The 23684-nt window shown below is 40.2% G+C and overlaps 1 protein-coding gene across 1 annotated transcript in view; it reads right to left on the bottom strand.

Annotated features, from left to right (window-relative positions):
- Window positions 1-5218: 5218 nt before the first annotated feature.
- Window positions 5219-23684, bottom strand: part of wtip (WT1 interacting protein) — a 35155-nt gene continuing 16689 nt past the window's right edge. The window contains exons 3-8 of the mRNA XM_084720938.1: window positions 14260-14327; window positions 11273-11335; window positions 10071-10201; window positions 9191-9242; window positions 7968-8036; window positions 5219-6518 (exon numbers count right to left, since the gene is read on the bottom strand). Coding sequence (XP_084577064.1) covers window positions 6366-6518; window positions 7968-8036; window positions 9191-9242; window positions 10071-10201; window positions 11273-11335; window positions 14260-14327 — 536 coding nt within the window. The 3' untranslated portion in view covers window positions 5219-6365. The remainder of the gene's footprint in view (window positions 6519-7967; window positions 8037-9190; window positions 9243-10070; window positions 10202-11272; window positions 11336-14259; window positions 14328-23684) is intronic.

Here is a 23684-nt window from a genome sequence, read left to right as displayed (position 1 = left end):
CAGAATTAGTGACCGAAAGTCCACGTTATTGTAAGCGTTTGAGAGTTGGAATGGAGTTTCTACGTGAATGTATGAATCCATGGCGACAGGGTGAAGTCGAGCGAGTTTGAAGGATTTTCTCATTGACTTCCATTATAACCAAATTTCAGAAAACGGTGAATAATTTTTAAAGTTTGAATGGGATTAAGAAGTTGAAACAAATATAAAAAGTCAGCGAAATGTTGAATATTTTCCAGTTTGAATGGAGTTTCTAGCTCAAAGTATGAGTCGGTAGTCAACGTTTGAAAAAAGGTGAAATTTTGAGATTTCTGAAGATTCCGTAATTCATTTTCAATGGGAACGCCGTTCGGAAAAAACCTGGAATATCTCGGAAAGTATTGAACGTGACGGCTTAGAAAAATAATAAGGAAAAAATTCAGATGAATGTTGTGACTTGAAATGGTTTGAATCGGTTGAAATTTGTAGAAGAAGAAGCGTTACAAAGCTTTTTTTGAATGGGATTTAATAGGGATGGGAATTTTAACGTGGAATATTTCAGAAAATATGAAAGTTACGGAAAATTGAAGAGGTTTCCAATCGTGTCATAATAAATCTGAATAAATTGAAATTTGAATGGTTTGAATCGGTTGAAGTATGCTGAAGTTACAGGACTTTGAAAAACACGGCGGAAAAATAATAATAATAATAAAGAATTTTGGTAGTAGAAGAACAAAGAACAATCAAGAACAATTTGCACTTTTAAAGTGGGTTAAACTAAGCTAAGGGGCTGCTGGCTTTAGCTTCATATTTAGCATGTGGACATGGCAGTGGAATAAGCATTTTGCTAGTTGTGAAAATTGAGCCAAAGAAAATATGTGACAGAGCCTTCGGGAACACGTCCAATGTGTTTTTAGTGCAAGACTGTCCATGTTTGTGATGCTGTCACATATAAAGCTGAGATAGCAGGTCTATGCTCTTATGAACCACACAGCTGTAATTTTTACTGCATTCTGCAAACATGATTTAAACAAAAAATGTCCATGTTTATTATAGGACATTTTTCATCCAGTATTACAATCTGTCACTGATACACACGATTGTAATTACAGCTTGTCAGTAGACATTTTTCACAGCAGCCACTTTGACATTAATCAGTAGAGTAAACACGTGTGATACTAATTAAGGTTCCATTCAGGTCAAACACAGTCAGGTTGCTGCATTGTTGTGTATGTTGGCTCACTGGAAAGGCTCTGCTACACTAAATGGAACAGGACCTTAATTATTATCATTGGTAACACCTGTGGACCCTACTAATTCATGACTGCTGTGCAAAAGGCCGATTGCAAACGTTTTAATTTTAGTCAATTTTAGTCAATAGCTATTCTGTGTATAGTTATATTTAGGAATGCACAATAAACATTGTGGCTGATAAATTCAGTTAGATTTGGTTTGGTCAGAGCTGTTATATGAACTTCTTTTCAGAGTTAAAAAAAAAAGTGAAATTATAGGTTATATTATCAGTAGCATGTTACCGGCATCATCTGAAAAAGTCCCTCATTACATTTCTGAATACCTCTGAAATTTGATATCATTTAATGTTGACTTCCAAAATGAAACATGTATGTGAAGCAAATTCTTTACAACGAATCAATTGGTTTCATATCAACATTATTTTTGAACTGGCTGTAATTTTGTGGCAACAGATTTCATCATGTATAAAAAATAGAAAAGACCAAGAGCAAAATAAAAGAGAGAAAACAGACATTTTTGCAGTTAGCTACAAAACCACTTTATTGAAAAAGCAGATTATGTCATCTACAGTTAAATGATACGTCCCGATTTTTAATACATTAAATAACTTTAGACTTTTTTCATGTTTAGATAAATAGATCTAGTTTCCTTTTTTTTATGAACCATCTAGGTAATCAAAACACTTAGCGATACAAAAGATGTGTGACAGGTGTCGAGATGTGCTTGTTGGAACTACCAGTATGAGAAGAGGAAGTCTTCTCTTTCCAAGTGATTTTTGACAGAAAAATAAAATAAAAAACTAGCCTCTTTATGTACAGGGTAACTAGCTGTGTGCTATGCAAAAGAAACTGAAGTAGTATTTTTTAAAACAGGTGAATTAAGACATCTTTAAAGTGGGTACATACTCTGATCTTGTTAAATTTTTCTTGGGGGGGTTGATATTGTGCATACAAAAAAATGCCTCATTCTTCAAGTATGGCACACACTACTTGACCAGAACCCCTGTACAAAACTGAGGTTAAGGGGAATGTCTCACATATGCAGTCCTTTTCTTTTCTGCTTTTACAAATATACAACAGGGAGTATGAACAAACGCTAATCATTATTACATTCGAATGAATCTCATCACATCAGGTTACATCAGAAAGCACTTTTCTGCCTGTGGTGACCCCTGCCTTCAGTCTCTGCGTCAGTCTCTGTTTTTTTGACACATTCAGTAGTATTTATTCAGACCTGCGTGTACAGTAATACAGTATGAGTAAGAGCTGGGCCAGTGTGTGCATTTAATAACTGGTGATTGTTTTATTCTTGTTTGAATACCAGATGGGTGGAGTTTGCTACAGTCAGAGGATGATGCATCGGCTACTGGAACATGTGTGAGTTCCACCAATATGGTACAAGACAGGAGTCCAAACAAACACCAGGAATTAGACACAAACATCTGGAAGAAGGTTTGTAATGAACAAACGCAGTCATTAAAATCATCGCTGGGTTATGACAGAGAGATCAGAGGTCATTGTGCTGCGCTGCCCTGCAAACACAGTGAGGTGTGTGTGCCATGGCCCTGCCACTAGTACACACACACACACACACACACACACACACACACACACACACACACACACACACTCACAGTCTCACATTTACACAATTTGCTCATATTTGAAATAAGCACGCTTAGTTGGGGTTTATCTGCATGAATGTGCAGCAGCTCAGATTTTTGTTTGGTGCAAGAGTGAGCAGAGTTTTCCTCAAGTTCCCTAAAATATTTTACAGGGAGAATCTATTGAATGCCAATCTACAAAAAAAAAAAATCATTAATGACAGTAACCAAGTGGGGATGGGTGAGACTATTTTTCCAGCACCACCGTTGCTCAGAGCTTCATGTAGTTCTTGTTTTTGCATAAACACACTCATACACACAGGACACACATAAAAGAGCCTGCCCACAGATGCACACACAACCAGCAAGGGAAACGTGGGGTGACTCCCCCTAAAAACGCGGGTGGGACCAGCAGCTCCGGGTTCTTTTTTTGTTTGTTTGTTTTTGTTTTTTTTTTCTTAGGGACGTCCTCCCAAAACACAACAGCAGACTGCGAGACACACAAACATACCTGCTTCTGTCTTAAGGCATGCGGACAAGTGGAGGTTCCTCGTATTAACGCACTGCGCTCTCAGTGCTCGTATGACAAAAACCAGTGTCTGGAAAACACACAAGGAAACAGCGTCCTGAGCGGACCTGGAGCAAACAGGAATTTGCAATTGTTTGATTCCTCTTTAAGTACCAGACAGGTCAGATGTCACATTCAGACAGTGAAAGGGACAGAAAATTACAGATGAAACATGTTTCATCAACAAATGTTTGTGAGCACTGTTTTAGCATGGAAAATTATATGTACTACATAAGTATAAATAAGGAAAAGGTATAAATTCATTAATGATTTTAATCCCTCTGTTGAGGCGCCTGAGGCACACAACTTTCAAGCATTTTTAACATACAGATGTTTAGCCAAATCTTTTCCAGACTTCTCCTGTTTTGTAATTTTGTTAATTTTGTAATGGATTTTTATATTTTAAAGCCATGTTTCCATCACAGGAACTGTTCTCAGGACTACGACCCTTTGAGGAAGTCATTTCCACCAGAGGGACCAGGGTCTGAATTAAATTCCATGGACATTATTTTACCACAAAAAAATCTCCCTTCTTGAGGGGTTGTACTTTTCAAAACTACAGGAACTTTGGGGTGTGGGGCTTCCAGTACTGAATATTTCTGACTGGTCCAGTACTTCCAGCTTTTTTTTTCAGCCACCATTTTTAAAAATCTGTAGCCACAGAATCTTTTTTTTTTTTTGTTCCCTGTGCTTTTACATAACAACATGGAGTTACAGAAAATCCACAGGGCAATGGATTGACAACAAAGTCCAGGACTTGTTGAACATTTATCGGGTGCAAAAATGAAGCTGTTGCTTTTTCATACCTCAGCAGTATAATTTGGCTAATCTTTGCAGGTTTTAAGTGGTGGAAAGGCAGACAACAACAGGCTGACGAGACATTTTAGTTCTTTGAAAAGTGGCTCCAGGGATTAAAAGTCCTGGATATTTTGGGTGGAAACATGATTTAAAACTTTATTTTTGCTGATATCTCTGGAAGACAATCAATACAACAATTGTTTTTTTTTCCTCTGTTATGAGCTGAGATTTGAGTTCTATGATGACCTGTGAGGGTCTTTTAGTGTTCCACCAAAGACGCCTAAATCTTAGTATTTAAAGACCAATCTCTAGCTAAGCTCTCAGATTTGAAGATTTAAACTTAAATCTTAATCTTAGAGCTCTGTGTGATAACTTGGCAAAATAGTGGCACCCTGGCCAGAAGGTCAGGAAAGTGTGAAGTTAGTAAATTCATTGTTACATTTGGTTCCAAATAAAAAGGCCAGGAGCTGGAGAGGTAAACCAGTTCAGTTAAACAGTCAAAATAGTATTTCAAATCATTTTGATTTTTTAGTAATGAGAACTAATGATTATTCTCATTACCAGCCAACAGTGAAAAATGTTGGTTACTGTTTTCCAAATCCCAGGATCCTAAAATGTCTTGTTTTGCCCCAAACCCAAAGATAACACTTTTCTGTCACAGAGGACTAAGGAAATCAGAAAATATTCACATTTGAGATGCTAAAATCAGAGAATTTGGACATCAGAATTTGGTCATTTTCCTTAACAAATGACTCAAATCTATTAATTGATTATCAAAATAGTTGGCAATTGATTTAATAGTTGATAACTAATCTGTTAATTGACTAACTGTTGCAGCTCTTCAATGAATACATTGCTTGAGGTCTAACCAGAGACAGTGAAGTTTAAGGAATGTAGAAATGTCTGCCTGCAGTGTGAGTTACAGCTGTCTAGAGTCCATACACTGTCTAAAATGAACAAGTCTGTTGCCAAAAAAATTTTTTTTAGGCATGAAAATATTCGGCACTCAAAGTGGAATGAAACAATTACAGACAGATGCTGTTTGAGCCAGGTCTGCTCCTCAAGGTCTGTGGATCTGTGACCCACTGACAGACATGAAGAGGCTCTGTGTCCTGGAGAAGAAATGATACAACAGACCCAAAATCTTCAGAAGCTTCAGACTGCGTGACAAACAGCAAATTTCACTTCTGAATCTATTGCGAGCACGGCAACAAAACAAAAAAAACGAGAATCTACATCTATGATCTTATGTGGAAAACATCTGCAAAATATATATTCATATATAAAAGACAATCTATGTGCATCTAAAATTTTCTTTTTCTGTCATAATATAATCATTAATTAAGACACTGCTTGTGAATCTCTCGAGGTCTCGTCTAAGACTTCTAAGTGGAATGTCAGTCGGTCCTCTGGGCTCGTGGTGCTACGGTGCTTCTGTTATTTCGGGGCGGAGCGGGGTGAGGAGCGATGAGTTAAGAGTTTTTCTCGCTGCCCTGCAGTCGTGTTGCTGGGTGTCCTTTGCATAGCCTTTAGCAGGACTCCATTTCAGTGTTAGAAGCTGCACGGAGAGCGCCTGCTCTGAAGGCACAGCACGCCTACCCTGGGGTCTGTCCGGTCCAGCCAGCACTAGAATGTAGCGGCTTGTTCCCTGGCCGTCCTGACGCCGCCATCAGCAGTGCTCTCTAGACATGACAGCACCAGTGAATCCACTGCGGCTAACCGCTTCAGTCAGAGCGCAGGAATGAAAAACATAGAGAGGAAAGCGAGGAAAGAGACGAGTTTCTCTTCCTCCAATCCAAAAAAACGCTCTCTTTGATGAATGTGCAGGGGTCAGGAGGTGTGACGTCACAGGGGGCCTCTGGGTGGGCCGGCATGTTGGTTTTCAGGGTTTAGGCACCCCAGGGGAAGGGGGTGGGGGAACCACAGATGGAGGAGAAGGGGGACCCTTTTTTCCCAGCCCTGTCATGTGATGGCAGGGCTTGTGGTGGGAGCTGCACAGTGTGTGTTAGTCCACGGCCCCGCCGTCCAGTTGAGGACAGGGGCGGTAGCTTGGAGGCTTCCCTGGAACTGCTGGAGGGGGCGCAGGCCTTCTTTTTTTTTTTCCTGCTGCTGGTGTCTCGGATCACCTGGGAGGCAGGGCTCAGTTGCTGCCCGCCCTCTTCCCCCTCACAGCTCAGTGACATGGAGGGGGTAGCTGGGGGGCAGGTGGGCAGGGACCTGCGACTGGAGCCGGTGGATGTGGCAGCCATGGCAGAGCAGGTGGCCTTCCAGTGGGTAACAGCGGTGGCCCTCCTCGTCATTTAGCTGGAGACCACAGTCCTGAAAGAGTGTCATGAAGACAGAAGCATGAACACACCATGAAGACGATCAATAACTAAACCCATATTTGTGTGTGTTTTGTTCATACGAAATTTATTTAAAGGTGTAGTCTGACATTATAAGGAATATATTCTCATTTGCGGAGAGTTATATGAAAAGACTGAAAACATTTTTATATCTCTTAAATATGAAGCTCCAGCCAGCAGCAGGTTAGCTTAGCTTAGCAAAAAGATGGGAAAAAGGGGGAACCAGCTGATGTGGCTCTCTCCAGCAACTCTGAAACGAATAAATTAACATGCAATATCTTATAAACTGCAGAAAAAAACAAAGTGTGAAAACAGCACATAACATAACCCCATGTATAAAAGTAAATCACTGTTTTTACACTTATTAAAAAATAGATAGAATGTCTTGATTAGGATCTTGTACGCTGATTTTGTTACCTTTATAATTCACTTTTATATTCACAGACTGTAAACTGAACAGTGGACAGAGCTTCCACATCTGAAAAGTGAGGCATTAACATGATGACCTTAGTCATGCAGATGTTTTACCCTGTTCCCTTCACATCGCTGCATGGGGTCATCCTGAGAATAATGTGGTTTTTTTCCAATATGTAATGAATTTACCATCTCCAGGATGATTCAGCTGTGGACTTTACCTTTCTTCTGTCCACAAGCCCCCCCCCCCCCCACTCACCCACCACAACTCAGCTGAATGATTACCCATTGCTTACATAATGATCTGGTCCATTTCTGTGAAGTAGAATGTCAGTCATTCAGAGAAATCTGTCTGTCCTATCCTGCCCATCTGTCTTTAAATAAAGTACTCACAAAACAGAAAATAACTGCAAAATCACTGCAGGGTGGCACGAACTGTTCATGTTAAAACTTGAACTGGAAACCATCTGACGGAGCTGCGTGGCAGGACGACTGCGATTTCACAAGCCTGGTTTAGGCAACACGTCCCCAGCTGAGTTCAGAGCTCAGCACTGGAATGTGCTTCGTCAATGAGTCACAATGTTGAGCTGTAACCTTGGGTTGGTATCTGTCGGTGTTTTTTCTGTGTGTGTGTGTGTGTGTGTGTGTGTGTGTGTCTCTCATTCATTCCACAACAGACTGCAGCGGTGATTCACACTCACCACTAAAAACAGAGTGTAGTCTCGTCCCACGATTTTGCAGCTCTTACCCAGGTTCATTGTGTCTGTGGGCCTGAGTGAGTGGATGTGCACGTGAATGTGTGTGTGCACGATCGAGTGTGTGTGGCTCTAAAGTGTGAGCTGAGTGTGTTTGTTTCACAGCAGTCGGAAAAGTTGAATCATACCCAGCGATGCAGAATTAACTCGAGTCGTATCACATGCATGGTAGACTGCTCTTACTCACTCATACCCCGTGTGTATGACTGTGTGTGTGTGTGTTTGTGTGAGACAGAACAGAGTGCAGGCCTCACCTCACAGTGGTAACACTCCACATGGTAGTCCTTGTCCATAGAAACTACCCGGATGGTTTCCTCTGAGCCCTGGTGGGACAAACACACAGTTACGACCTTCCTGTGACATCAGTGTAGCATCTCAGTAACGTGATGGTCCGATAAACAGCGGGTCTCAGGTTTGATCCCTGCAGCTGCAACACACAAAACCTGCTCCATTCTCTCTGTACAGAACCAGATATGCTTTTATGGCAAACAGAATCAGAATGTTTCAGATTTTCTTATATTGTTTTACTTTTTTTTGTTTTGTTTTTAATTAAAGAATTACTGTGTGATTTTGGTGAATCTGAACTACCTTTTTAAAACACTAAAATCACACAAGAACACAAACTAACCAATTATGGCAACAATAGTCCAGCAAGTCTTGCATTCTGTAAGGTACAATTGCTGATTTTCCCCATGGAGTCTGGTTGTTTTGGAGAGTGTGATATTTGGCTTATATAACGGTAGTTTCTCATCAGAAAAGAGTCTCTGATGGCAAAGTAAAGCAGTGAAAATATTTTATATATAGTGTACACCTAAACTGATATAGATTTTTTTTGTGTGCACCTTTTTTTTAAGTGACCAAAATACATTTCACTGCAGTCCCTGTCCACAGCAGTTCAATGCTTAGCTTCTGTGCTGATAATCCCATCAATAAGTACCTCATCCAACCCCACTTGTAAGAATCCAAACCACCCCATTAGGTTTAGACGTCTCGCAGTATTTTAGATAAGTAATAAAGATAGGATTTTAGAAAAAGGTTGCAAGTAGGCAAGGTAAATTTAGCTCATGAAGTTCTTTCTTTATTTTATTCTTTATTCTGTCTTTTTTAAGTTTGATAACCTCACTGCTGTTGTGTTTAGCTTGATGCAATGTCATTAATACAAAATATTAGTTGAATATCAATAGAAACCAATATAATCATAGTCCTGAGGGTCATTTAACACATTTCATCAAGGCTGAATTTTAAGTGCTTTATATTCATTTAGAAGAAAAGACTCATCTGATGTTTATCTCTGAATCAGGCCAAAGTATCCTAATTTTGATAACTAAAATCTTCTCTTCACTGAATCTGCCACTTCTGTGAGTTTTAAGCCATATTAACCAGCACCAGCATGTGTTTTTTATAGCTGGCAGTGCCGATTGTTTAGTTGGTCAGATCAATACAATTAGAACAATTTACATTTAGATATGCTCCTTACCTGGGCTGGTAGGATGGGCTGGTTGCAGGAGGCACACTTGGGAGCAAATACCCTGTCATGAAACAGACACCAAACATTACGGACTGGACAATTTCAACATCTCTTTGTAGTGTAAATCATCATCACTTATTTTTCCTCACTTCATACCCATTTTTCCAAATAAAGACCAGGACAACACTGAGCCAGGATAGGGCTGTCATGAGATTAGATTTTCACCACAAGATTATTGTAGCTAAAAGATTTCACGATAACAATATTAGAAAATTTGAAAAAAACAAACAAAAACATAGTCCGTTTAAGAGGTGCTGAATTATTCACGCAATATTATCACATGTGTATTACTGACATTATATCAATATTTCATTTTTCTTAATATCACAGTTATTGTCGATAACAATATAACATGACGCTCAAAGAAATGGAGCGCTGCAATAATGATGTTTAATGTCCCTGAAAACTGTAGCCTCATTTAGCCACTTGTCAGCAATTCCCTTCTTTAAGAAACATAAAGGCTTCATACTTCCCAGCTGGGGTGCTGACTTTACATTCTATGTTGTAAAAGAAAACATCAAAATCTTTTCAGCTTGTGTTAACCACAGACATTATTTCAGACATCTAACCAAAACCCCCTATGACTTCAAGATGAGGGAACCCAAAGTGCTGATATGCTCACTCATTTCTGTTTTAGGACTCATTGCTGCAGCACTGAATAGCACCAGCAAGTTCATGCAGCAGTAGTAAGCACCATATTTTTGTGACAAACTGTGCTATTTCCATGTGGCAAATAATCCTTTACATACTGAACAGCTTGTTGGACCACATTCTGTTACGTAGTAATCGCATCTGATCCCTGTGCAGAGCGGGAAGATGTTCTCCTTACGTGTGGTAGTCTTTAACACAGTAGATGTTGTTCTCAACGTCCACGGTGAAAGGCACTCCATCTAGACCCTCTTTACACACCACGCAGCGGAAACAGCCAGGATGGTACGACTTGCCTAGCGCCTGGAGGATCTGGACACCCACACACACAGAAGAAACACACACAGACACAGGAGAAACACACAAGCTAACAGTAAGACTTCGGAGTAGTGCTGTCAAAATATTAATCTATGGATAAATATCAATACTGAATATTTTAAATGTTTTCAACACTGTTTTTTTTTTTTTGCTGTATCAATACCACCAGGTGCACTTTCTCGCTCTCTGTTCTCTTCGACAGCAAGCTGACACACACCACTGCAGTGCCCACATAGCCCCGCCTGTCTTCTTCTCATCACTCCTCTCATTTGCCAAATCCATTTGTCATGTTATAGCCTCCATATATCTAGCTTTAAATAAAAATATAAAGTTTTATGCCCACAATGTTCGTGTCAAGTTTTTCCTGGTGGTATCAAAAATGGTATCATTGTTTTACAAGGTATCGAGGTATCAAAATGAGAAATTGCAGTATTGTGACAACAATAGTTATGATTGGCTGTTGTAAAACTCCCCTGTGTTGTGATTGGCTTTTGAAAAAAAACACTGTGCTGTGATTGGCTGTTGTCAAAGTCCACTGTGTTGTGATTGGTTGTAGTAGAACTCTCCTGCGTTGGGATTGGCTGGCATAAACTCCCCTGTGTCATGACTGGCTGTTGTAAAAATCTCCTGCACTGTAACTGGCTGCTGTAAAACTCCACTGGGCTGTGACTGGCTGTTGCAAAAACTACCTGTCCTGTGATTGGTGGTAGTAAAATCACCCTGTGTTGTGATTGGCTGTTATAAACCCCTCCTGTGCTGTGACTGGCAATTGAAATTAGAAATCAGAATTTAGTAAGTAAAGAAATTATAATTTTGAAATTCCAAGATATCATGACAACACAACTTGTGGGTGAGGCGACTGAGTTCATGGAGTAACATACAAACAGCTGCCATCTAAGGTGAAGCAATATGTGTATACTGCACTGACACTGGATACTGCAATATCATACTTTGTTTTACTTGTCATAAACACAGCAACAGCAGTGCCTCAGGAGGATGGGGAAATTTTAAATATTACACGTGTTCACCCTTTGCTTTATTCTATCTGTCTGATTAAGCTCTTACCATCTCCATGATGAGGTGACCACACACGAAACACTTCTCAGCTGTCTGCTGGAAACCAGAGTACTGTGGGTAAGACAAGACACAGGATTTATTATCCTCAGTTGTTTTGTCAAAAATATTGATATATCAGTACATATTGATTCGAAATATTTGAAATGCTTTCAATATTAATGTGTTGCTGTATCAATACATCAGTACCAGACAGGCTTTTGCTCTGTTCTCTCTAACCACAATATACCAATATAAAACAAAAAAAAATTATCTTGTTTCTAAGGGGTTAGGTTTCTCATCATATTATAGCCTTATTATATTTATTCTTTAATAAAAATCAAACACTTTATGCACTCAATGTATAAAATTTTCCTGTGGTGCTGTAAATTGTATCACATATTGATATTTTTCAAGGTACTGTATCAACGTTAATTCTACGATCGTGTCAACACTAACCATCAGCATTTTGTGCTGGCTGTGCAGTCAGTCAAACGTACCGATTCACACCTGATGCTTGAACTCATTTCAGTCCATGTCATGATCTATAGGGGGTGCTGCTGCGCTCCTTAAATTAACAGGACAAGTGTTTCTTGAGTCCTTTGTCTCTCAGCTGACATGTTTATCAGGCAGCAGTGACCTGTTGCACCAAACCTAATGCATTTTCTAATCTTTATTTTTGTGAAGAAGAGTGCTGAAGAGCTGTAGAGTGCTGTTTGGGGCTGCAAATTAATGATTATTATCACTGTCGATGTGTCACGTGTAATCTGTCAATTATTTTATCAATTAAATTGATTAGCTGTTTAGTCTATAAAATGAAAAATGTTGATCAGTGTATCCCAAAGTCCATTGTGATGTCTTCAAATATCTTTTTTTGTCTAGAAGCCAAACATTTTCAGTTAACTGTCACTGAGGACTAAAGACACCAGAAAATATTCACATTTAAGAAGTTGGAATCAGAGAATTGTAACTAAAAATTACTCAAATTGATAAATAAGTCATCAAAATAGTTGGCCATTAATTTATTAGCTGACAACTAATCATTTGATGAATTAACTGTTGCAGCTTTAGATCCAACATATTCACGCAAATAAATTATGCACATTTGGGACTTGCCATGCATTTGTTGTCCAGTGAGCACCTCTACTGGACAAATTGGGTGTGAGGTGCCTCTTAAGTGTTACAGGAAACAAAACACCCTGCATCACACTGATAACTCCTTTCTCTTAAAGCCTGAGTACAGGCAGATAATGAAGGTGACCATCTGCAGCTCACAGCCCCCTCAGGGTCGTGACCTGATGACACCGGGGTGGGTGGTGGGTGGGGGGAGGCTGTTAGAGGAGACATGGTTACCAGGTGGAGGTGGGAGGTGGTGATGGGCAGGCTGCGCCCTGCTCTGACATCTCCACTCCAGATCTACCATCTGCCACCCCCCGAGACACCCCCGGAGTGACGAGCCGGACTAGTAGAGTCTTAGCATTATCAGTGCAGCGGAAGAAGATTAGTCTCATCCTGTCATCTGACCTCCAGCATCAGCTCATCACTGAGAGGCGGTGATTGTGAAATGCAAAACAGGAACTGTAATATTTCCTAACAGATCAACAGGTTCAACTTTAACGGGAAGCTGCCGATAAACGGGAAGTATTGACAGCAGATGAGACCAAATGTTGCAAGACTCTTTGGACAACAACGTTGTTTTCAACATTTATGTTAGAGGAATCTTTTGTAAGTGTCTTCTGCCATGTTTGGACATGTGCATGTTACCTTTTATTTAAATGCTCCTTAAAACAGCATTACATACTGTACAATGATCAGAAATGTCATACTGTCATCTTGTTGAGTTTGTAGGGCTGCAAATAATACTTTCATTATGGATTAATCCAGCGATCCTTTTCTTGATTAATCAGTTAGTTGTTTGGTCCATAAAATGTCAAAAAATGTTGACAGCCCAAGGTGACATCCACAACCCATACATACTTTAATTTAATTTAATAATTTAATAATTTAATGTCATAGAGGACTAAAAAATAGGAAATATTCACATGTTGGAAGCTAAAATCAATCAAGTTTTTTCTTAAAAAAAAGATTCAAGATGATTAGTCAATTATCAATATAGTTGGTGATTAATTTAATAGTTGACAAATAATTGATAAATTGTTGCATTTCTAATGTATAATAAAGCTATAATGTGTAACCTTTCTGCATTAGAATATCTAAAACACTAGGCATGTTATATATTTGTTGAGTTGTGGACTTATATTATCCACCACGTGTCTAACACTGTCCAAACACAGAAAAATCCATAATTTATTCAATGCGATGAAACGTTTCTTACTAGCTGCTAGTTGTTATAACTTCCAGGAAAACACGTGATACGTCACATGTCAGAGAGTGAGGAAGAAAAATAGCAAACAAGACTAAATGTAACTTGAATAAAACTTTAACATTATCTCGTCCATGAACATGATTTGTGCCTGACAGATTTTCAGCAGTTACGATGGTTGTTTAACAGTGAAGACAACAACTCCCATGATTCCACACCACTTCACTACATCATCATTTATTATTTTAATATGAAATGGACCCCTAACGACAGAACTTCTATTTCATGCATTTACTTGCATATCATTCCAATATTTCCAGGAGAACATGAAGGCATCATGAGTGCAGGGCTCGTGTCTGCCCTGTAACCTGAAGCAGATGGACCAGGAGCCTGAGAGCTACAGCTGTCCTCGTTCCACTCTTAATTGTAAGTGCTGGCGAGCAGCTCGGGGGGTAATTGAGATCCTTGGGGAAATTTGGGGGAAATTAGTGTGAATTGGAGGGGTGGTGCTAAACTCCTAATTGTAGCCGCCATGTCTGTTTCCTCTGGAGGTTTGCAGTATGTAGATCCTAATCCCTTGTTCCGTGCTCCACCCCATTATGAGGCAATGATACCAGCGGATCTGCTCATCACAGAGCAAAATCAATAATCATCAGTAATCACACAGGTGACTCACCAGGAAGTCCTCCTCACAGTAGACCTTCCCGTTGACGTTGTAGAATGCTTTCCCTCGCAGCCTCCGCCCTGAAAAGAAAGAAGACAAATTAAATCTACATATTCGAGCAGAGTTTAGCCATCGAGCTGCTGCAGATACATTAAATGGACAAAAGTATGTGGACACCCGTTTTATCTACTTTTGGTTTGGGGCTGTGTCTCATAGTTTGGGCTTAGCTTGTTAATTCCTGCATGCAGTAATACATTAGACAATGTAGTCTACTTCAAACTTTGACAGTTTGGGATGCCACAATGTACAAAGCCAGGCCCTAAAAGAAAAGATTTTCTCAGCTCAGTATAGAAAGACTTCACTGGTCTGCTCAGAGTTTAACTCCATCTAACACCTTTGAGATAGAAGGTTGAATGTGAGACGAGGCCTTACTGTCCAAAAAATCACTGCATGACATTGCGAAAAGCCTGATCATACAGATGTTTAAAAAATTAGGAAATGTTGCAGTGTATTCAATAAATGCACACAACTTTTCACACTGTATTCAGTATAAGTGAACTCTGACCTGTAAATGTGGGTTAAGCTAATGAGTATGCTAACAGAAATGTTATCATGGATCCCAATACTTTTCTTGGCAAGATCTGACTTCTCTGACTCTTATTCACTTGACTTCAATGCTTAGGTTGGTTACGTGATGTTGGGAGAAGTTAGCCCTCAAGGCTTTATGCCAGAAAGCCCTCTTGGTTAAGTTTTGGGAAAAAAAGCATGGCTTGGTTTAAAATTGCAAAATATCTGCCAGAAATCTGAAGGCTAACTTCTCCCATGTGCTGGTTAGGTTTGGGCATTAAGAGTGAGAGTGGGTTAGGCTAAGGTAGAAATCAGAATCAGTGTAATTAGAGGCAGGTTATGCCAAAAAAAAAAAGCACTGGGATCCATAATAACTGGCTACTTGCATGAATGTGACTCTTAATTCTCGATGCAGTTTTCTGTCCTTGATTCACTTGTCAAAAACAAACAGTGAACAGGTTATATCAGACACAGAACACAGAATAACATTTTGACACAATTTCTATTAACTTCCGAAACTTTACGTCAAAACACATCACAGTGTCTGCCTCTAATCTCTCTACTTTACAACCACAACAGCAGGTCAGTGTGGAGCAGATGGCTGGACGAACACAGGCGACATTCTGCCTGTGCCTCCGTGTAATTACTCCAACCACTGATCCCGATAGGATTCCATTCACAACCCATACGCAATCAATACAGCAGGCTGCTCTCCAAACCTCCCCCCAAAAGTCTCTCCTCGCTCTTCCCTGCTATTATGCAACATTCACAGGCAGACCAACAATAGCAGGCTGGAAGGAGGATGATCCTAAAGTTGACACACGCATGAACACCAGTGCTAAAATGATTAATCAATTGGCATATTGAAATATATCAGTTTGATGATCCATTGAGAATTTGCATCATTCATCATTGCTGCCAATATTGGCCTTACTCATTCTTCCACATCGTTATCAAAAGACTTCACTAGCTGCTGGTTCTCAACTATTAGACCTCACTTTGGTTGCCTTCGGTCAATATTTTTGATGTTTTCAAAACACTATGAGACATGAAAACATTTGATAGCCGCAGTCCTACACCTTGCAAACACATCCAGAGGAACATGCCTACACCACAGCGAGCCCAGGTTCAGCATACTGAGCTCCCAGCTCCGAGAGCGAAGGCTGAATTCCTCTGGGTGAGTCTTCATTCATCAGAATCCAAGTCTGAATCCAATCTAAAAAGAAATTCTGCTGCGGGCTGGCTTCTGCAGCCCCCTGCCATGCACCCCTTACAGCTCACCCATTCAAATTCATTTAACAGCAGCGGTGTCTCTCTGGCAGTACGATGACTTCACCCGAGCCTGGCAGACGAAGCACACGGATCTCATAAATCTGCTGGATTAGTCAGATTTAATTGTCGTCCCGAGCCACCATTGATTTTATGGGTGTCCCAGCATGGGTGTCCCAGCATGGGAAATCTGCCCCCCCTCTTGCTCTCTTTTAAACACTGAAATTTATGCAATCGCTGTATTTCACACACAAACACAGTGTCACAATGCTGGGAGATGGCAATACATTAACACCCACATAAATGGCTGGAGCAGCCGAGGAATGCTGTCCACACAATAGGTGAGACTTTTAAGACTTTGAGACTGAGGAGCAATTAGCATTTTGGTAGCGTAGAGCAAAGAGAAAAAAGCAGCGTCGAGGAAGAACGCCATGTGAAGCAACTCTTCAGAGACACTGCCTTCAAAACCGAAGACTTTGGAGAGGCCGAACTTGCAGGAACACTGAGATTATAGTGAACAGAGCAGCAGCAGGGGCTGCGAGGTGTTGCTGTGTGCTCGTCTGTGGCCTCTGCTCTGGAGTTTGGGGTCTGGAAGGTGAACACAAAGGCCCCAGCGCTGATGACTGTGTGGAGCGCTGCTAGGGGAGCGGGCCGACTGAGCAAACGGGGACATTCTTTCTGCCTGAGGTCACTAGCTGGTCCCATTCAACCCCCCACACCTCTCCAACACCCGCTCTCTGCCCGCTTCCCTCACCGAGAAAAGGGAGGAGGGGGGAGGGCTCCATGCCTGCCTCTCTCCCTCCTCTGGCCTTTTGTCACCAGACAGAGAGTCTGAACCTCCTTGCATTGCTGCAAGTGATCGAACCAGCAACTGCGCTTACAAGTTACTATCTATCTGCAGGTTTTAGAAAGACAAATACAAGACCTCTTGGAATTTGACGTATTGCAACTAAACTGACTGCAGACTGGACCTTCACTGACTCTCAAAACAGACCAACATTTAAAATTTTAACTGATTGAAAAACAAAGAAAATGCAATTCTTTTGATAAGATGAATATACACTAGGGCCGAACAACTCTGAAAAACAATTTCAACTGTATTTATTTTGTCTGATATTTCAGTTGAGATATTATTTGATATTAGAGGGAATGCTTACAGAGGGAATCATGTTTACATCATTATTCTCATTTTCATGAAAAAACATTAAAATTATGATGAGGGATTGGTATCATTAGAGTTTTATTGATATAGATGTCAATATTGATACAGCTTACTGATACCCATATTTATCGATACTTTTCTTGACACTTCACACCATAATTTGATGAAGAAAATAAAGAAATGATAAAAAATGTGAAAAGATTCAATAGTTGTTTTATCAATACTTTTTTGCAGACGTAGCAACCCTGTCAGCTGTTTATGTAATGTTATATAAATACCAGTACCAGTATACTTTGTCCAGAACCTTATTGATATTTCTGTACTGGTCATTCAGGGACTGGTAGCAGCTTAGTACCAGTTTGTTTGTTCATGTCTAAAGAATTTGATAAGTATGTCAGGACATCTCTAAAGCATGGCAATATTGAAAATGTTTTTTGGCACACATTTTGCCTATAGCAATTATTGCTCCTGTATGTCCATAAACTGACTGCATGAGCTAATATTATGTACACATATACGACCCTTTAAATGTAACTTAACCACAAAGTGATTAACAATGACATAATAATGACTGACTTTCTCTTGTCGCTCCAGTTGCTCGTTTTATGGTCGCAGTGTTACTGTTGAGGCTTTAAGGCCATGACCTCTGCACTCCTGAATGCTGGCTGCTTGTAATTTTTGGTCATTTAGGAAACAGAGCTCATTCTGCTAATGCACTCATTTTGAACGATGGTGTTGCCATGGAAATTAACATTGGTGTGGTGAAAGAGGACCCATGTGTCACCAAGGCAAAGGTTTTATTCAACTCAATTCACCCTCTGGTTGGCTTTAGCAGTGGTGCTGAGCCTGTTGGCACATGTAGAACCGAAATGCACTTTTCCACAACTAAACCAGCAACATCTACTAGTAGCTAACAAAACATGTCTTGAGAAAGGGTTTTACCTTTCTCAAGACATGAGATCATCTTTAAACCTAGATCACAGATCAGACTCTCTTGTTGCATCTGTAGGTAGGGTGCAGGTCTGTAGGGCTGACTGTAATACTTCAAAGCTTCAATCGTTGCCATGGTAATCAATGCCCAAATCGGTTTTCGAATGCTATATTCAATACTGAGTATTTAAGATTTAATTAGTTTCAAAACCCACGCACATAAAAATCCTGACACATGCACACAATATGAGCACACAACACAGAAGAAACTGAGCAGAAAATTGAGCCATTTCTGCTCCGAGTGCACAGATGCGGTCCTGTGAGCACAAGGCTGTGATAAGCACAAGTTTTCCCTACACACTCATAACTGCTCCACACGAAAAGGTTCCTGGCATCACTTCATCCCAAGCTGCCGTAAACAAGTTCTCTCAATCAAATGTTTTGGCACCACATAAATGGTTATGCTTCGGGTCAAGGTAGGGGTTCCAGTCCATTAATCTAAGTGCAGATGACAGGTTTTCTTTATATGTAGTCTGAGATGACCGTCCACCTGTGAGGCTGAACTCGGGGCAAATAAATATCAAAGTCTTAAAACACAGCAGTCACATTAGCCAAAGAGTGCAAGCCTCTTCCTCTATGGCATTAAGGTGCTGTCACATCAAATGCACTTCAGTCATCAACTGTACAACATCATCTTACCATCTGCTTGTTACCACACTTATTCTCAGGAAATTTGTCAAAAATAAGAATGATGGCGCTGCAGCCACACAGTCTTCAGATGAGGTCTAATCAGGGAAATAAGTTAAATGCCTATGTTGGTAAGCCAATGGTGGAAGGGGCCTTTAAGGTGGTCTAAATGTGGAAATAAACAAGGCTGCCATTATGACATGCTTTAGTGAACAAGTTATCCCTACCAAACATTTTAGATACTGATCTACTGACAGGTTTTGTTCAGATAAATGGTTGAATCCACATTGCAAACGCATCTGAAAAAAAAAAAAGGTCAGGTCGCATTCCATACAGAAGTGTCAACTTCCTAATGGTCAGATGTCTGTTGGTGTGTGTGTCAGCATGTGATAACTGTTCCTCTTTGCCCCTCTTCATTTTGTCACTTTCAAGAATGCTTGTCTTGACAACTGTAATCTCTTGATGGGCAAACATATGCTTTAAAAACAAATGAATGGTGAATGAAGAAACAAGTCCACTGAACCTTTGTAAATGAACAGAGGACACAACAAATCCTCAAGTATGACATTTTATTGGCACTGACTGATTGACCAAATGTGGTTTACAGTAGGCGCTGGCAGCAGTTTAAGCCCTGCATCTCTGACTACATCTCTGGCTGTGCAATCAAGGTTGATTAGTCAGAAGGTACAACAGCTTCTGAATGCCTGGACCTGCCCACATAATAGGGGTGGGTGATAATACAAAATTTAATATCAGGGACATGATCACGATAAATACTTTTTTTGTTAAAGGAGCTAATATTATTTACTACTATTCTACTTCTGAATATATTACCAAATCATTTGCCAATTCTTTTTTACTATTTCTGTTAATTACTTCATTAGTTATTTTTAAACACAAGACAGTCTTTTATAGTAAATAAAGAAATGAATGATGACTGCACTCATGCACACAACAGCAGCTGAGATACAGGAAAAGAACATTCATGTGCTGATAATGTTGTCTAATATGTGACAGAACCATTTTTTTTGGTATCAGTCCTTTTGACACTGGTACTGATACTCAAAACAAGACTTCGTATCATTAATATTGATACCTTAGGAACTGATGCACCCATCTCTCACACACTCACAATGAAACAGCTAATCAGGTTTCATCTCTTTCAGGCTACGGCTTCTCCAATCCAGATGAAAGACACTATTTAGTATTTTTACATCTTTCTCTAAAATCGGGACGTCCACATTAGATCTTCATTACGCCGCTTCGTCCTGTTGTCACTGACAATAAACCAGTCTAATGAGGGATATTGCTCTCGCTGTTTTTGCTGGTGGGATGCATCACTCAGTCTCTCTGTTCTCTGTCTCTGGCAGAGAAACCACAGCTCTGGCCACGCTAGGACAGATAAATGTGGCGATTTGCTCACAAAGGAGCTTCAAACTGATTTTTTACACCGTGCCATGACGAGCCTGTGCAGGCCTGCAGTCTCAACAAGATTTTTGAGTATTTTTTGGTGTACAGCCAGCCGTGGAAGGTACAGCACAGTCAGGCAGCAGTGAGCATATCATCCACCATGAATGACGCAGTTCTACATTCGAATCAATAAAATCATCATGTTCCGACCAGTACCTACTGTCCCACCCCATGAGCCGCCAAGGCAATACTGAAACCAAAACACACATATTCCAGCACTGTCTCTGGTCAAGATATTTACACTGATTTACCCCTATTTACCCCTGCACTTTTCAAACATCAAAATATTTTCAGACTGGATTGATTTTTGCAAGGAACTTGTGACCTTTTATCTCAGTGGACTAAAAAGGTAGACTCAAACTGGACAATAACAGACAAATTAATGAAAGGGGAAAAAAAAGGCAGGACCACAAAGCTGGTGCAGCCTTTGGGTTTGAAGAAGGCCTGATGGAGATGTGGCAACAACTGCAGAAGCTAAACACATCTTCAATTGTGCAGAAAAAGATAAGATCAAGAGAGGACGGATGAGAGTGTGTGCATGAGTGAGAGAGAGGGAGCTTCCTCTCCATAGCTCGACTGAAAAAATCATGTTAATAATATCCTCCAGTCTGTGATGCACTGTTATTTTCTCATCTTGTAGCCTGAGTGCTTTTGGGATTTGAGAGCAGATAAGCTAATGTACTTTTTTTGTGTTTCAAAATTAGGCAAAACTACTACCACCAGCCCTCCTAACACCATTACATTTGTCCACATTACGTTCAAAGGGACGGTGGAGTGATATTTAATAGAACACACTAAGGCACTAATTTGCTATGCCTTGTATCAGGTGCATCCACATAAGCAGAGTGGCAAAAGTTTATATGCAGTCAATTTTTCATGCCAGCAAATAAAGACTAAATGGGAGATTACTCTATCGTGAAAATAAGCTCAAGTCGAGGACTGTGTCCGAAATTTCATTCTACACTTTTTTAGTATCCTAAAACAGTATAAAAGATTTTTTTCATATGTCCAAAACCTTTGTATGAAGTCAATAGTATGCTAGGTGCATGCTATTTCTGGGGAAATATTACAGTATGCAAGCACTAGTGTCGACACCAAAATAAATAACCCACAATGAAATGCAGCAGTGACAACAACCAAAGCAGCTCTGCCTTAACATCAGTAACACTTCAGTTTAAATGCATGCGAGGTTTCATTTTGCTAGGTATAAGATATTCTTTAAACCAGTTCATCATTGACATGGTTACCATGGTTACTCCTCTGCAACTGGCAAGCAGACTCACAGGAAGTGACGTGCCGAGGAGTGTGTCTAAAAAGATAGATTCTACTGTTTATTCATACAAATGTATGTTGAATGATAGGGCACTTTTTGGATACACTATGTGATTTTGGATGCAGCTTATGGAACAGATGCTGAGTGCAACATGTCTCGCAGCAGCCTGTTGTTCATTAAAAAAGAGGAGGACCTCGACTCTAAGTCCAAATAAACCAGAAAGGTTAACTCCAGGGCGTCAAAAATACAATACTGCTACAGGCTTGTTAGCTGCTGGCTCACTGACCACCTGCTAATGAGACCACTTGTTAGTATCTAACAATCTACTAGCTGTTAGAACTATACACACTATATATAGACTGGTATGTCCTATATGAATTTATTTGAGATCTATGCAGAATATTTGATGGCTAAAGTTGAAACTACTGTGGTTTATGACAGCCTCCACATTCAGGGTATTGCTTTACTCTTCTCACAATCCAATTATAGCTAATAATGCTGCTATAATTAGAGTGCATGTAAACATACACAGCTACTACTCCAAGAACAAAACACAAAAGAACTGAACGTTCCGTATTTCCTCTGATTTCCGCTGCCTGGCAGGCGCAACTGGTGGCGGTGAAAGATTTGAGAAATTCAAGCCCCTGAGCTCTCTTCTCCTGCCAGTGCTTTCAGAGGCCGTTTGGATTACTGTAACACAGAAATGAGTCATCAGCCTTGCGGTTGACAGTCTGCTCATCCAGCCCGAAGCGGTGTGTTTATTATTTTTTCCTTTTTTTTTTAATTTTACCCAGAGAAGGCGTGCTTATTTTCAACAACCTGACTCACGGTCACACAGAAATATAAATTCACTCCGGTTAAAAAGCATTTCTGTGGGAAAACATATTCAGCGGCAGTGAAACTCCTTGTGCTACAATTAAAGCAGCAGAGGGACACAAATACTTTGTCTAATGGCACTTTAATAGCAGCTGTGAGAGAAGAAAGCACTGCTCTTTCACCTTGTGCATAAAAATGTGTCTGAACAGATTTAACTTTTAGGTGAACGTGGCTGGTGTGTAAATAAAAAAGAAATGATATTTAATGCAGTGCTTAAAAGAGACAAATTGACCCTAGATCCCTGAGGCTGCGTCCTCTTGTGCACGCATGTATGCACATGCACTTCTCTGTGCATGTGCCGTTTAATGTGTGTCCATGCCAGGCCTGCCCCCTCTGATAAGCAGGTCTGGTACACTTTGTGACTGTCTGATTGAGGTCCTCCAGGGAAGGCCGGCTGAAGTGGAGGGGGGTAGTTTGCATTCTTGGCCATTTCATGAAAAAAGGGTGCAACCATGGGAGTAAGCCAAGAGGAGGGCTCAATTATGCATGGTTAAACAAAGCCCAAGGCTACCAGCGAGCAATGTCTCAGCAAACTCGGCCTCACTTTGGAGCTCCAGACTCCAGGAGGACCCTACTCCAGAAAGAAACCAAAAAACAAACAGGAACATAGGAAAGCAGCTCCTGATAAATCACTGGATTGTGTTATGACAAGTGCAGCCACTTTGAAACTAAACTTCTCAGAGGCCTTCAAAACACTGCTTAAAAGAAAACATTCCCATTCACACAAGGTCAAATGATACATCACCGAGTTTACGTTACCAATAAACCATCTCGAGAGGCGGGATGGCTTGTGAGGCGATCAACAAGGACCTGCACTGAGCACAGAAAATGACTTGTTAACTAATCCTGGACATGATTTCTCCAACAAATCCAACAATAATTCTCTCAGGAGCTGTCTGTGCTCTTTGTCTAACAGCAATAAAGTCACACATAGCTATTTTACAATGCAATTACCTCTCTCTTCAGAAGTAATCCAGTCATTCTCTGAAGTATTTTTAGTCTTCAGAGGAAATAATCTGGTTGTTTTATATATAGGTTGGTTTGAAAGATCTGCGTCTTTGCTTCATTTCATTCCTGAAAGCAGTTTTCTGCTAGCTAATGATTCCTAAATAAATCCTAAAACAGCACTTACACCTTAAAGGGATAGTTCAGATTATTTGATATGTGGTTGTATGAGGAATTTATTGATGGTCAGTCTATCAG

This window comes from Lutjanus erythropterus, chromosome 1 (genome assembly GCF_056507025.1).
Source record: "Lutjanus erythropterus isolate fLutEry1 chromosome 1, fLutEry1.hap2, whole genome shotgun sequence".
NCBI lineage: Eukaryota > Metazoa > Chordata > Actinopteri > Lutjaniformes > Lutjanidae > Lutjanus > Lutjanus erythropterus.
The sequence above is the reverse complement of the archived record's forward strand: the minus strand, read 5'-3'. Positions and strand labels throughout refer to the sequence as shown.